General features: G+C 47.1%; 1 protein-coding gene across 2 annotated transcripts in view; it reads right to left on the bottom strand.

Annotated features, from left to right (window-relative positions):
- The window catches only part of RTN1 (reticulon 1), a 117,573-nt gene that overhangs the window by 49,851 nt on the left and 53,907 nt on the right, over positions 1 to 13,815 (bottom strand). For both annotated transcript variants that reach the window (XM_069018519.1, XM_069018520.1), the window contains exon 2: positions 775 to 1,512. In XM_069018519.1, the coding sequence (XP_068874620.1) occupies positions 775 to 1,512 (738 nt within the window). The remainder of the gene's footprint in view (positions 1 to 774; positions 1,513 to 13,815) is intronic.

Below are 13,815 nucleotides of genomic sequence, written 5' to 3'. Positions count from 1 at the left end.
CTACTTTCATATTTTAGCAGTGTAAGATAGGGAAAATGAGGAATAGACATTATGCACTACTGCAGTAATCAGACAATAAGAAAATGTATAACCATGGGATTTTGGTGCCCTCCAATAGAAATCGGGAGTCTTTTAAAGAGACTGGCCCTTTGTCCCTCCAGGCCCCTTTGCAAGTGAGGTGACAGCATTTCCCTCCTCAGCACTTTATAAAAGCAGCACTTTCACATGAAAACAGCACTGATTTTTAACAATTTCATCTTATTTCTACCGAGGCAAAGAGGTGTTAAGCCAACCATTAAAATTTTTAAAATATGAACCCAGTCACTTGCATTGCCCTGATCTCACACACCTCATTTCCCTCGGGGAATCTGGACAGCCAAGGTGACCAAGAAACCTCCAAACCAGCAGGATCCAGCTCAAACCATGGCCTAAATGAAGATACCCCCAGTGATGCCCACAGGCACAGTGCTTCCCCTCCAGGAGAGATCCCTGAGGACTCTCAGCAGGCCTGGATCCCTTTCCATACAGCAAGGGCAGCCCATCCTGAGCAGTGTGTTGTGATGGGGGAGCACAGTTTGCATCCCCCTTCACTTTGGCTACACAAACTGGTGCCAGAGCAGAGCACAAACACCTCCAGCCATGGAGACTTGCCAGTGTCCTCTCACACCCCATCACCCCAAAAATCCATAGTAATTCTCCAATGTGCAGGGCTACAATTGCAGCCACTTTCTAAATAGCAAAACCCCCAGTGCCCTGCACCAACACCAGAATTACCTGTGCCAGAGGAGGGTGGTGTGACAGACCCTGGGCTGTCATCCTCCGGCTCCGACACCGTCACCATTGGCACCACCTCATGGCTCGGCTTCAGGCCAGGGTCTGGCTGAGTCGGGCTCGGCTCTTTGCTGGCAGCTTCCTTGGTGCTTTCTGTCTCAGTGAGTGTGATCTTGACGGGGGTTGTAGCCACAGAGGGGCTGTGCTGACCCCCAAACTTTCTGTCTTCCGGCAGGTCTTGCTCCTTGGCTGCCTTGGTGCTCTCGGAAGGCGTCCGCGGAGGTTCAGCGGCCTGGCTGGACCCTGCGGGTGTTCCCCGGTACTTATCACTAAGGCCTGGGCTCTCGTCTTCTGAGTCAGAGTCATGTTTCCCTTGGTACTTTATTTCTTCTGATCTACTTATGTCCATGTATTTATAAGCTTCTACTTTCATGGGATCTGCTAAGGTTTTGTCAACTTCAGCAGACTCTGCAGGAGTCATCTCTATTCCCGAGTCTGAGCTAAACAAGCCACGGGACTCAAACCCAGTCACGTCTTGAACAGGATGCCCCAGAGTGTTAAACCCCTCCGTGCTGCCTGAACAGGAAATAGGAGTATTTTCCTGCTGATAGATGCCCGTGAAGTAGGTGGAGTCCCGCGGGGTGGTGTAGTGGACATCAGAGATCAGAGAGGTGTAGAAGGAGTTGTCCCCTCCGTTGGCAGTGGAGCCGTAGTCAAAGAGATGTGATGAGCCTGTGACACCTGAAGCAAACACAGAAAAACGAGGCACAGTAAGAGACAAATAGCTGTATGCATCAAGCTTTCTGCAAAGCCACACTCACTCCCTGCTGATTTTAGATTTGGTTTGTGAACCAGACTTGACCTTACTCGCAAGCTCTTGGGGGCTGCCTCTTTCTATACCTTTGGGCATCAAAGTGGCACATCTGTCACACAAGGCTTCCAGCTGCTGTTCTATCTTTAAGTATCTATAAGGATCCTGATAGCAACTAAGCGCTCCTGGCCAATGTTTGCCCAGCCTGTGAACAAAAACTTCCTGTGATTGCAACCTCACAACATCCCTCACAGTACAACCCAGGGGCTCAGCATCCAATATCCTTAAAAGAAATCTAATGTCCAATACAAAACCAATTTTTTTTTTTTAAATACGTAGAAAAGTTTCATACAAAGGAAATTTTCATTAAGTAAAAAATTCTGCTGGACAAAAATTGAGAGGGAAAGTTGGCAAGCAGATTTAGGTCACGTTTTCTCTTAAGAGTAGCCACTCTAAATTTGTGAAACACCACGGCAGAAACTAAACATCCTCATGCAGTGATTTCCACACATTCAGAAAGCTGTAAGCCCGTGTGCATCATCTAGAAATCACGCCGGCATGAAGGTGGTTAAACCCATGCATCATTTTCATACGCTGCCTCTGATTCCCTCTGCCACGCTCTCAGTTCCTGGGGATGACGCTAATTAAATTAGAAACAGCGGCCACTCTCTCTCTGCAGCGTTAATACAAAGCACAGCGCAACGACGGCAGCAGCGAGATCCCCCCTGAGGGAGGTGGGAGAGACGGATTTCTATAGGGGCCGAGGGAATGGGATGAGGAGGAACAAAGCCAATGTCTGTAGGAGCTGGTGCCCATGGGAGGGCGTAGCCTGTTAACCCCTCGTGTGCTGAAGCATCTCAGGGTCTGCCTGGCTTTCTCCCACCTCTGTTCATCACTTGCAAGGGACGTGGGGCTCCCGACCTGCTCCACACGTGCCTGGGCTACCACACACCGTGCAGACTTCACTGTAATACTAAAGGGACATTGCTGCTGCAGCAAAGCCAGAAGCTGGGAAATGTCAGTCCGAAAGCACCTGAGCTGCTTGCATTTGAGTTATTTCCTTTCTCCGTGCACAGAGAGAATGATACCACCTCTAAACACCATCACAAATGCTTTTCCCCACAGCCCTCCATGCATCAGGCATGTGCAGCCCATTTAGTGAGCCCTGAAGGAGTATTTTCCCCCCTCTAATACTTCAATGCTGTAGCTGAAGGCTTTATTTTACCGCACAGCCTCACTGGATTTGACACACACACACACACACACACACCCAAGCCCTGCAAAAAGACAGAATGATCATTTCCCTCATTGTATTTTTGCATTGTTCAGTGTTGTGATGTCCTGCAAGCAACTTCTTATTCCTGGATCACCTCCAGGGTGGGAACAACATGCCCCTCCTATTACAAGGGCAAACCTGTTAACACAGAGGGAAAGCAACCCAAAAGTGCATCTCCTTGCTTTTCAGCCTACCTGTGCTACCTGCTCTTGTGTCCCCATCCTCCCTTACTTTGGGTGGTGCTGCTACCCACCAGTCCTCCCTGCCATTCTGCTCCTGCACACACCACAAAGGCAGCAGCTCCATCCCCTCAGCCAGAGATTTGTAGCAGCCTTTGCCACAGGACAGCACAGAGCAAGGGGTGCTGCAGCCAGCAGGTGGAAAATCATCCATTCCCAGTCCTTCCCAGCCTTCAGCTGGGTGTTCTCACTGCCGTGCAGCGCTGCATAGAACTTTTCATAGAAACATTTATCATCAAGGCAAGCTCTTGCCTCAGAGTGGTGAGGGTCACTGTGGAGATTTTTCCTAGACATGTGAACCTGGGGCTTATTTCTCTCTCTCTATCTATGCAACTTTACCTACTCTACATTTCACTATTTTCCTGCCAGCTCACTCAGGTCTGCAAGATGCTTTTGTAACTTGCTGCAGGCAGCTCCTATCCTCCAAATAACTCAGTCCCAACAGTAAAGCTATGTGAGAATGAAGCCTAAATGGAAAACCACAGCAAAACCAAAGCAGAATAAGGGATAAACTGGGCTGTCCAGCACCCAGGTTCTACCTGAGGTCATCCAGTTCCTTGCAAGGACAGCTCACACCCAGAACACATTTCTAAATGAGCAGTAAGCAAAAAGGGAAAGGTTCTATTCCTTGCAAATGCTCTTCTTGCTGAACTCTCCTTTTTGAAAATTACCCATAAACAGGCTTGGATTTTCACAAATGTGTTGGTTAGCTGGAATTATCTGATGCATTGTTTACGCCAACATATTTCAGGCTGTGAATTGCTGACTACAGACTTTTCATGCCTGTTGCTGCCAGTATCTGCTGTTTGTAATTTACTATTTGTGCTGGGTGAGTGGCTGTCTAAATCACGGGGTTTCAGGGCTGCTCTTTCATTAAATGCTTCCTCAGTGCCTCCTGGACCTGATCCAAAGCCCACTGAATCCACTAGAAAAGTCCCACTGATTCTGAGTGGCTGTGGACCAGCTCAAGATGTCTGTGGAATACTTTCTGCTCATGAGGAATACACTGTCACAACACCATCAGTGGGCAAAAACCCATTCCTACAAACATCCCACTATTGCTAGGAGTGAGGGAGCACAAACAGAGTCAAAGGAGATTGAAGCTACTGCCAAACCAATATTCACAGATGCTGTTCACAGCTTTCATTTGTGCTTTGTCCACAGTACATGGGAGCCAGATGCACAAGCATTTGCAGCTCTTAGCAATGCTGATCAATAGAGCAGTGAAAGGGTTTTTAATGCATTTGTGTCAGGTGCTTCATTGCAGGAGTTACAGCAAGCCAGGGCAGCTCACAGGAGAGCCATGGTGATAAAGAGATGCTGGGAAAATATCACCCTGTTCTTTAGGTTATTCCTCAGCAGAAAGAAAAATAACCCTGAAATAGTCATTGAGACAAACATCACATTTTCAAATAGTACAAACCTGGTACTGTAGCAGATGTTAACACAAGAGCTGATGTAGAATGGAATTACTGTCAAACATAAACCTTTTCTTTTCTTTTCCTGCAGCAGTTTTGCAAATGAAAATGAAAACAGAAAATGCATTTCCTACTGGGGTTGAGGAGGAGAGAGAGTTAGAGTTACAGGGTATGTGAGCACATTTGAGCAAGGGGAGGGTTCACATTAGCAGGACATATGGAGATCCCAACTCTCAAGGCGACAGCAGAGTCAAAAGCACTGAAGACAGCTGAAATTGCCTAATTAATAGGATTTAATGTAACTCCCTATTTCCACTGGGAATGATTTAAAGCCATTGCTAAAACTGCCTCTCATTTGGGAAGTGTGAATCTATCAGCTATTAGGCTGGCTCTTAAAGACATGGAAACTGATAATAGCTGAGCAGATTTTTGCTGAAGAATGGTGTATTCAGAGCTTGATGATTAAGCAATGCCCTCTCTGACTTTAAGTTTATTTGGTTCAATACCCGTGGGAAGGAGAAGCCTTGAATAGCACTGGTAACAGATGACAGTATCAGGTCTGAATTTACCCTTGTTACAAAGGTTGGGGTTTTTTAAATCTGGATTTCACTCAAAGCTACCCAAAAACCTGCCTGCCAATTCAGGTGAAGGAAAGCTATTCAGTTCCTGAGAGCAGCAGTTGTGCTGTCTCGTAACCCGAGCCCTCGGGAAATAATTTCACTTCCTGCAACCAGCTAAGAAGTAATGGGTCTGATTCAATCACTCCAGCACAGCTGAGATGCTCAGCAAGTTACATGTGTTTTCATCAACTGCAAAGGGAAAAAAATATTGGAAAATGACTGTTTTGTTTGCTCAGAATAAGTGAATGCTTCAGAAACCCTCTCCTACAGAACTGGGTTTAGAGCCATGTAGCAATTGAGACAGGAAATAATTAAGAAATCATTGGTTCCATGCAGAGTAGTTCTTAATTTAAGAAAGGCAGCTGAAGACCAATTTGGATCAAGGCAAGCTGCACTGCTGCAGCATACTGGAAGAGGGAACAAAAAGTTAGCTGAGGATCACGGACAAGAAAAAGACCTGATTTAAATAAAAATGAGTCTTTTTTCCCCCCAACTAGAGTATTCTTGGCCTTATTAAAATTGATCACTCCAGAATATTGTGTTCAACTTCCAATAAAATAACCTTATTTCATATTAGCCTGTCAAGATTCACATGCAGCTCTGGTGATCTTCACTGGCACAGACAGACTAATATTTGAGGGACCTGGTCTAGTGGAAGATGTCCCTGACCACGGCAGGAGGTTGGGAACAAGATGATCTTTAAGGTCCCTTTCAACTCAAACCATTCCATGATTCTGTGACATGAAATTTCAGTTCCCCAGAACACGTGGCAACCCCTCAATGTGAGGTTCTGTATTTATTGCAAATCACTGATTTGGTCAAAACTACTAATTTTTCAGAAGAAGAGAGGGGAGAACCAATCTTTAATTAGGTGATGCAGTTTTTACAGCCTGAAGCTGTGCAGAGAAGAGAAAATCTCTTTGGTTGCAACTGGAAGAATCAAGGTTTCAGCAATCTTTTCAGACAAAAGCAGAAGCAAGCAGCTTCCAGCAAATTCCTGTAAGTCTTTTAAATAGTTGGCTCTGACTTTTTGCTTTGGATATTGAGCTTCAGGAGTCATTACTGGCTGTCCCAGTGCTGCAGAGCTGTGACCTCCCTGAAGCAGGGTCTTCCCAGCTCTCTCCCACGGCAACAAGGTCCAGCTTGTCCCATTTGGACTCACTGACCTGCTGTAATTCATCAATTAAAGATGATAACGAGGGGAGTACTCTCATTTGACTGGCCTCAAATGATGCTAGAGGGTCTCTCAGGCCACAGGTCACTCCCAGTACCTCAGCCCTTCAGGTGTCACCCAGAGATTTTAGATAAAGAGGCCAAAGCTAAGCAATGAGCATTTTCCAGACCAGCAACTCCACTCTGATCCAGGACCCTCGAAGCCACCTCAGAGCTCAGGGATATGCAGCAGCTTACTTTCAGCACTGAGACTAAAGCCTGGCTCTTAAAATCATATCTTGTATTCTCTTAAAGGCTCAAGGAAGTAGTGTGAAACTTTGCCAAGCTTTTTATTTTATAATTTCTCTCTCTCCTTGAAAGGCCGATTTCATAGCAAGGCTGTGGGAGCCATGGTGGCATTCCATGGCATTTGATAGTGGTGCAGGAGAGTCCCATTGCCCAGGAGCTGTCATCACCTAAACATCTGTATCTGGAGATCAGACCCCAGCTGGGGGCCCTCTCTGTTTCGCAGTCCCACATAAGCAGTTTACATTCCAGCCTCTCCTTCATTTCTATCACTCAGCCACGACCATTAGGAAAATGTATTGTCCTACTTTCTTCCAAATACACAACAGAAGTAGCCATTAAACAGTCCTGCCTTTTTTCTCTGTACCAAATTTACAATTTTGTCATCAGCCACAGTAAAAAGCCTTTGCTTGACCTTGGCTTCTTTTTTATTCCTCACTTACACTTAAGAAAGGAGAAAAAAAAAATGGAAATAATTTTTCCTATTTTTTGACCCTGATACATGATGTCTCATTTTTTCCTTTTTTAGTTCCCCAACTCAGTTACCTTCCTTTTAAAAACTCATAGTATCTTACCGTATTCTCATCTGTATCCCTACACATCTTTATACAGATATTCAGTGTTACATCACTTTTCTACACCTCTTTACCCTACCCAGACAGACCAGCAGTCCCAAGTCTGTCTCCAAATTCAAAGCACACCATTTTCTTGGATCCAGACCAAGCTGCTTTTTCCTCTCTGCTTGATTTCAGATTCAACCCAAACCTCAGGAAAGCTCCAGATTTCCGAACGTCCTTGAGCTGTACCTTTCTGGCAGTGACAAGGGCAGCTTGCATGAGTGGCAGAGACATCTCTCAACTCCAACAGAAATCACATGATGCTCCAAAATAGTCTGGCCACCCTCAGGGATATTTGAGTGTACCACTTGGGAGTCATGCTCTCAATTCTGCAAGACCCTTCAGCGTGAATTTCCTAACCCCAAACATTTCAATACCCAAACAAAACTCGAGAGTACTTTAGCAGCTGTGTATCAACTCGAGTAGAGCTCAAAACCCAAATGCCTGAGAATTCTAGTGCCAAGAAGAGGCATCACTGTGCTGTGGATAACACCCCTGGATCAGCTTCCAGTGTCCCCTGGATTAGCCTTTCTCCATGGCCAGAGCCAGCTGTCAGCCCTGAGCTACCCCACCTCCAGATGCTCTAGGCTAGACAGAAAGCAGCAAGCTGCCTGCAGGAGAGCTGCAACGGAGCGTGCATCCCTGGAAGCAATGCCAGCTATTCCCCAGCTGCCAGCAGATGGTGCTCTTTGTTTTAGCGCAGGATTCCCAAAACTACTTCACAGGTTAGTAACTTCCTTTCCTCCAGAACTCTCATAATCCTGTCTGTAACAAAGATACATCTCCACAAATCACGTTGTCAGACGTGAACGGCCACACCCCGAGAGCCGTTTGGGGATTCATTTGCACAATAGATGCTACGAGAAAACCGAATGTATCGGGAGGATACACGATCCTATTCTATTATTCCTTCCCCCTGGTTCTCCGCATGGTCCTGACTGTGTTAGGGAAACACAGAGCAGCAAGAAGGCTGCTTCCCGCTGTCTCCAGCAGCTGACAGTCTGTGCCTCAGCTGCTGGGGACAGGAGTGAGTCGGTGCCTCAGCTGTGCAAGTTATTCATCCTTCCCATTGAGATCCTGCAGCAAGGAGAGGAAATGTTGCCATGGCAGGTGCTGTCTCCTGCACAGGCAGGAGGGCAAAAGGACAGTGTGGATAAAACAGGCTTAATCCTATTGACACTCTGATTACTTCATTGATTTCACTGGAATGGCTTCTGATTCCCCCCCCCCCCCCAAGATGGAAGTGAGTCCTACATTTAAACAAGTTAATGAAAACCTTTGGTGCATGTAAAACCTCTCCTCCAGGTCATTTTGTAGAGGCTCTGAGTTACTACAGCCTCCCAGTTGGAGTTTCATCACTTTTCCACAGCTTTAGCTGTCTATTGTAAACAGGCATTGCAGCTTCCAGATCCAGGGATACCCAATCTCAGTCCTCTACATGATAAATATATGGGGGAATGGGGGTCAGCCGGGATCCCAGCTCCCAAAAACCTTGGCTGCTGAGGATCAGCAACCTTTATCAATTCCCCACCTTCTTGTAAGCACAGAGGCTGGAGCAGGGGACAAATCTCTTTCAGGATCCAGCCCTTGGAGGCCCTCACACTTTTGGCAGCCTCCATTTGCCTGGTTGAGAAACTCCCCTCAGCAGCTGGTGGCAGGTCACCATCAGGTTATGGTTCTCTCCCCCCCTGCCTGGGGGCTTTTCCTTTTGCCCCAGCCAGCTTCTGGTTTCTTCCAACACCTGGGCAGGCATGGATCAGGTCCTGGCTCTGCTGTAGAGTGCTACAGCCCCATTTGTGGGACAGATGTGTAGGAAACACTGCTGAGCTTTTAATAAGATTAAGACAGGTCTGCTCAGTCCCAGCAGGATATTAACAGCATCTTGGTTTTGGCCACAGATTCTGCACCACAGCAGCTACTGTTTCCCTATCACTGCCTCTCCAAAAAGATACCAGGGTTCATCTTTTTGCTGCTGCTGAGTAGCCACTGTGTGTGTCGTGGTGCCCCCCAGACCAAGCCAAGTCAAACAGAGGAGCAGAGCTTGGTTTGGTGTTGCTGAATATCCTCAGCTCCCATGGACATCCACAGAGCTCACAGCACCTGGCAGGGTGAGACTCTTAATCTCAGGGTCGGGGGTTTGAGCCCCACCTTGGGCGCCAGATGTGGAGATACACTCACAGCTTTTTACCAGCTAGGCTCGTAGTTCAATGCCTTAGGAAGCCTTGGGCAGTCTAGAGAGGTAGCACAGGCAATCCAACATTTCAGTAGCTCTGAAAGCGATAAATGTACGAGCTGCAAAGCTGATACCATCAGCAGAAGCAGAGAGGGAGAAATATAGCTTTTGGTTTGCCTAATTTCCACAATTAGAAGCTTTCAAACAGAAACAGGCAACAAGACGTTCGCAGAAAGGGCTGCAAAGCCACGGAGGGCGGGTCCCCCCTTGGTCCTCTCTTTTATTCAGAAAAGAGGAAAGGGGAGGACTGGGGGTGGCCCCGGGGTGAGCGGCCAATCAGACACTGCTGAAGAGTTTGAGTTACATTTGGTTTTGCCCGCGCTTGGAACAAAGGGGTTCAGAGCACATGGCAGAGCAAGTGTCCTGGGGAGGGGGAAGGGAAGCTCGGAACAGGCAGCAACAGCAGGGGATGCTGAGCAGGTGCCCCAAAGCCAACCATCAGTGTGCAAAGTGAACCCATCGTAAATGATTCAGCACTTCCCACCCCCGTGTGACCTCGGGGCTTTCTGCTTCAATAAATGGTCTCAGAGAGCTCCAATTTGACCTGGCAGGAAAACCCTGGCATAAGGTCTGTGACAGCCTTCCACAGTACTCTGGAGAGCATGAAAAATCCAGGGCATTTTAAAAGGAGGCCTGAGAAAGCAGAAAAATGATTTGAAACCTGCACAAATTTGCAAATGCTGCTAGATGTGCAGCATTATTTTAAAAAAATATAAATATATATATATAATTTAGTGAGTTAGCAAAAATCTGGTTCAGGTAAAAAAGGCTTTTTCACTCCAGTGATAGTAACATGACTGGTTGATAGGTTTCAATGACACCAAGATACTACCTAAAATACCATCAAATGCAATTTCCTGAGGATAATTAAAGCCCACTTATAAGATTAATTCTTTCTTATTTCACTGTAGTCATATTTTCCCTGGAATGTTAAAACTTCACTGAGCCCCATGACAAAAATACTCCACTAAGTGAATTAGCACCTAAATCACGCTTTTTCATTACCCGAAATGGGACCCAACTCCCTTTAGAGCAATAGACTCCAAAGTATCTCACAAAATCTGGATGTGTTTGGTTAAGTCTCATTCATCTTTTAAAATGCCTAAATCCCATCTCCAGCATGATTCAGGAAATTCAACTGCTCACTGTTTTTACCCCCAGACTGCTCCAGAGCACTGACAGTCATGCTTCAAATTCAGAGCAGGTTGTCCTCCAATCTCCCCTGCAGAACCACCTTCTCTCCTGGCCAGATTCCATCCCTGGAATGCCCTGTCCCAGGCACCTTCAGCCCATCCAGCCCCACACCTTTGCTGTGTCCCAGTTCCTTGTAAATTCAGCTTCTCACGTTTGCTCCAAGTCAATCCCCAGCCACGGAGCTTCAGATTCCAACCCAGCCTGGAAAAGGGAAAAATGCCAATGCCAGCTGCTTTTGATGCTGAGACAAACCCGGGACAGAAATCACTGCCCTGCAGCTTCAGGCTCTTCCACAGGGAGGGAAAACCCAGTGTTGGAGAAGAGCTTTGCTGAAATACAAGGTTTTTAGTAAGAATCTGTTGCACATCTGGAGGGACTGCAGTGTTCTCTCTATGCCACTCATACCTGACCACAACATCTCATAGAAATCCAGCTATCAAAAAATTAGAGAAAAAGCAAAAAGGGCTGTCTTGCACTTGGGCTTGGCTCCCCATCTCCCAAGGCTGAAGCCACTCCAGCAGCATGAATCTTCCAGGGAGACAGAGCGACAATTACAAAGAAGTTCAGCTGAAATCACTGAGGGCTCTCGAGAGAAAAATTAATTTTGTGACAATGCCTAACACCTACAGTGATGTGTCAGGCACAGTAATTCAGGGGGAAAACCAGCTGTCAGGCTGGGGTAAATCAGGAGTGACTCCACCAAAGGCACAAGAGTTACACCTGCATAAAACTGTCACCAGGCAAAGAAGTACGACGCCCTGGGAGCCAACAAATAGAGTCTGAAGACAAGGCATTACTGGCCATAAATCAAGATCAAATCTAATGCCCAGGGGACAGCAGGGAAATCTAGGTCAGTGAGGACACAGCAGTGCCAGGCTGATGCAAACAGACACAGAAAAATGTCAAAAATCACCATCAAGCTCTCTTTTCCACCCAAGGTTTTCCCACCTCAACATGACCTGCTCCAGAAAGGCCAGATGACCAGGTGTGATGAGTCCTGGTGTCTACCTTTACTGGCAGCAACAGAAACATTAGGACAAAAGACCCTGTAGAGCATTGAGTAGGATCCAGAACATATCATATCAGAAAATATTTAAAGAAAAAAAGAGAAATGGGGAGGTTCTGCAGAGGCAGGTGAGGCAGCAGACTGATCCAAGTGCTAATGGGGTTTCCTTGCACATTAAGTGATTTCTCTGTTTCTAGAAGGTGGTGCCACCAAGGATGCATCTGAAAGTCAATCAGAAAGTTTTCAAAAGTATATTAAAAGTTAAGCCTCTCAAAGTAGTGCAGAATTTGGGGCAGAGCCACTGCAGTCATCAATCAGCATCAACCTGCTGGCTCCAGCTTCTGCTCGAGGAGGATGGGGCCATACGTGCTATAACTAATGTCAAAAACGTCCTTGCCTTCAAGGTCTCTCCTTTCCTTCCTGCCACTGCGTCTCTTCTCCTGTGACAGATGAGTTCACTCCATGCAGAGACAGGAAAATCCTGCCCAGACATCTCCCTCCCCTGGAGGATGTTTTTTAGACCTGTCCCACCCTTCACTCTACGTTAGTGAAGAACCAATACAACCACAAGCCTTTTCCTCTCTTTACTGCATATACATGACACCAAAACTATTCACCCACCCAGGAGAGCAGCCAGAAAGTTTCAAGTCTGTGGTTTGAGTGGAGGCATAATTAAGATTTCAAGGAACACAGGTCAGTTTGACTGTCCCCCTCCCTGAGAGCCCAGGAGATGCTCCTGCTCCTTCCTCACTTCCTTGCAGGGGGGCCCAGCTCCCACAGCCAAGGCTGGTGGCTAAATCACAGCCTTCTGCAGAGTTAATGGCAGCAGACTCTGCACTCCTGAAAGCTTTCGAGGTTGTGGCAGAGCAACGTCGATTCAAACCAACCATTTGCTGGAATGTTATTAAAGCATAATAACATTCTGTGTGTTATTAAAGCAGGAGGGGGGCAGCAGCTCCACAGCAGCTCCAGGATCAACCTTCCTGTCGGGAGCTTCTCCGGGCGCTCAGGGGCACAGCTGGGGCTTGGCTCCAGGAGGGAAAGGCTGGGGATAATTACACGGGTCCTGATACCTCATGCAGCTCTCTCAGAGTGCATGAGAAGGGTCAAGTGCCTGTGAGAGCTGCAGGGAAAGGCAGGAGCAGAGAGCTCTCCTGTTGCTCTGCCTGTCCTCCCATCCGTGTGCCGACAGCTCTGCTGCCTCACCCACACCTACTGCAGGATTTCTAGGAAAAGCTGCAATGAAAACTTAGATTTTCAATCACAGGGAGGTCTGTTTTCCTCCAAAGAATGTCCCTTCCCCCACTGGAACACCCAAGACTCCCAACCTGATGCTATCCTGGCCTTAGAAGAGGCAGAAGGCACTGAAAGGGCTCCCAGTTCAGCCCAGGAAGGTTTCAGATGCTGAACAACTGAAAATTTTTGAGAGTAGTTACAGAAGTAACTCTCAGATGCAATCTGTGGAGGTGTTCTTGCTTGAGGATCAATACATGATGTCTAGAGCAGCTCTCCTGCTTCAGGCTCTAGCACAAGCTACTTTTAGAAAACAGCTACACAACAGCCAAAATTGCATCTGTGATGACCAACAAGAAGAACCTTCCCATCCCAGCAGATACACCAGATACAGCACTTCAGCTGAGGAGAGAGCAGCTTCTGGAACAAGTTCTGGACAGGACATCTCTGCAGATATTGCTGATTCACCCACAGGTTTGTGCCACAATGATAAAAATGTCCAAAGAGAATATGAAAATATGGCAAGCAGGTTTTTTTCTGAGCTGTTTTCAAAGATATAGGAGATCCAGAAAACTTCAGGGTAAGTGAAGCAGTTTGTCTTCTGGGAACAGCCCATTTTTAGTGTCTACCACAGTCAGTGAGCCAGGGGGCATTTGGAAGAGCATCACTACTAGCTAAGCTTAGGCATTAGAATCAGAGAATGGGCTGGGTTGGAAGAGACCTTATAGATCATCTTGTTCCAACACCCTGCCAAGGGCAGGGACACCTTCCCCTACGCCAGGTTGCTCCAAGCCCCATCCAAGCTGGCCTGGAACACTGCCAGGGATGGGGCAGCCACAGCTTCTGTGGGCAGCGTGGGCCAGGGCCTCAGCAGCCTCAGAGCCAAGAGATTGTTCCTAATCTCCAATCTAACTTCACCCTCTTTCAGTGGGAAGCCAT

Source organism: Aphelocoma coerulescens, chromosome 5, assembly GCF_041296385.1.
Source record: "Aphelocoma coerulescens isolate FSJ_1873_10779 chromosome 5, UR_Acoe_1.0, whole genome shotgun sequence".
Taxonomy (NCBI): Eukaryota; Metazoa; Chordata; class Aves; order Passeriformes; family Corvidae; genus Aphelocoma; species Aphelocoma coerulescens.
The sequence above is the reverse complement of the archived record's forward strand: the minus strand, read 5'-3'. Positions and strand labels throughout refer to the sequence as shown.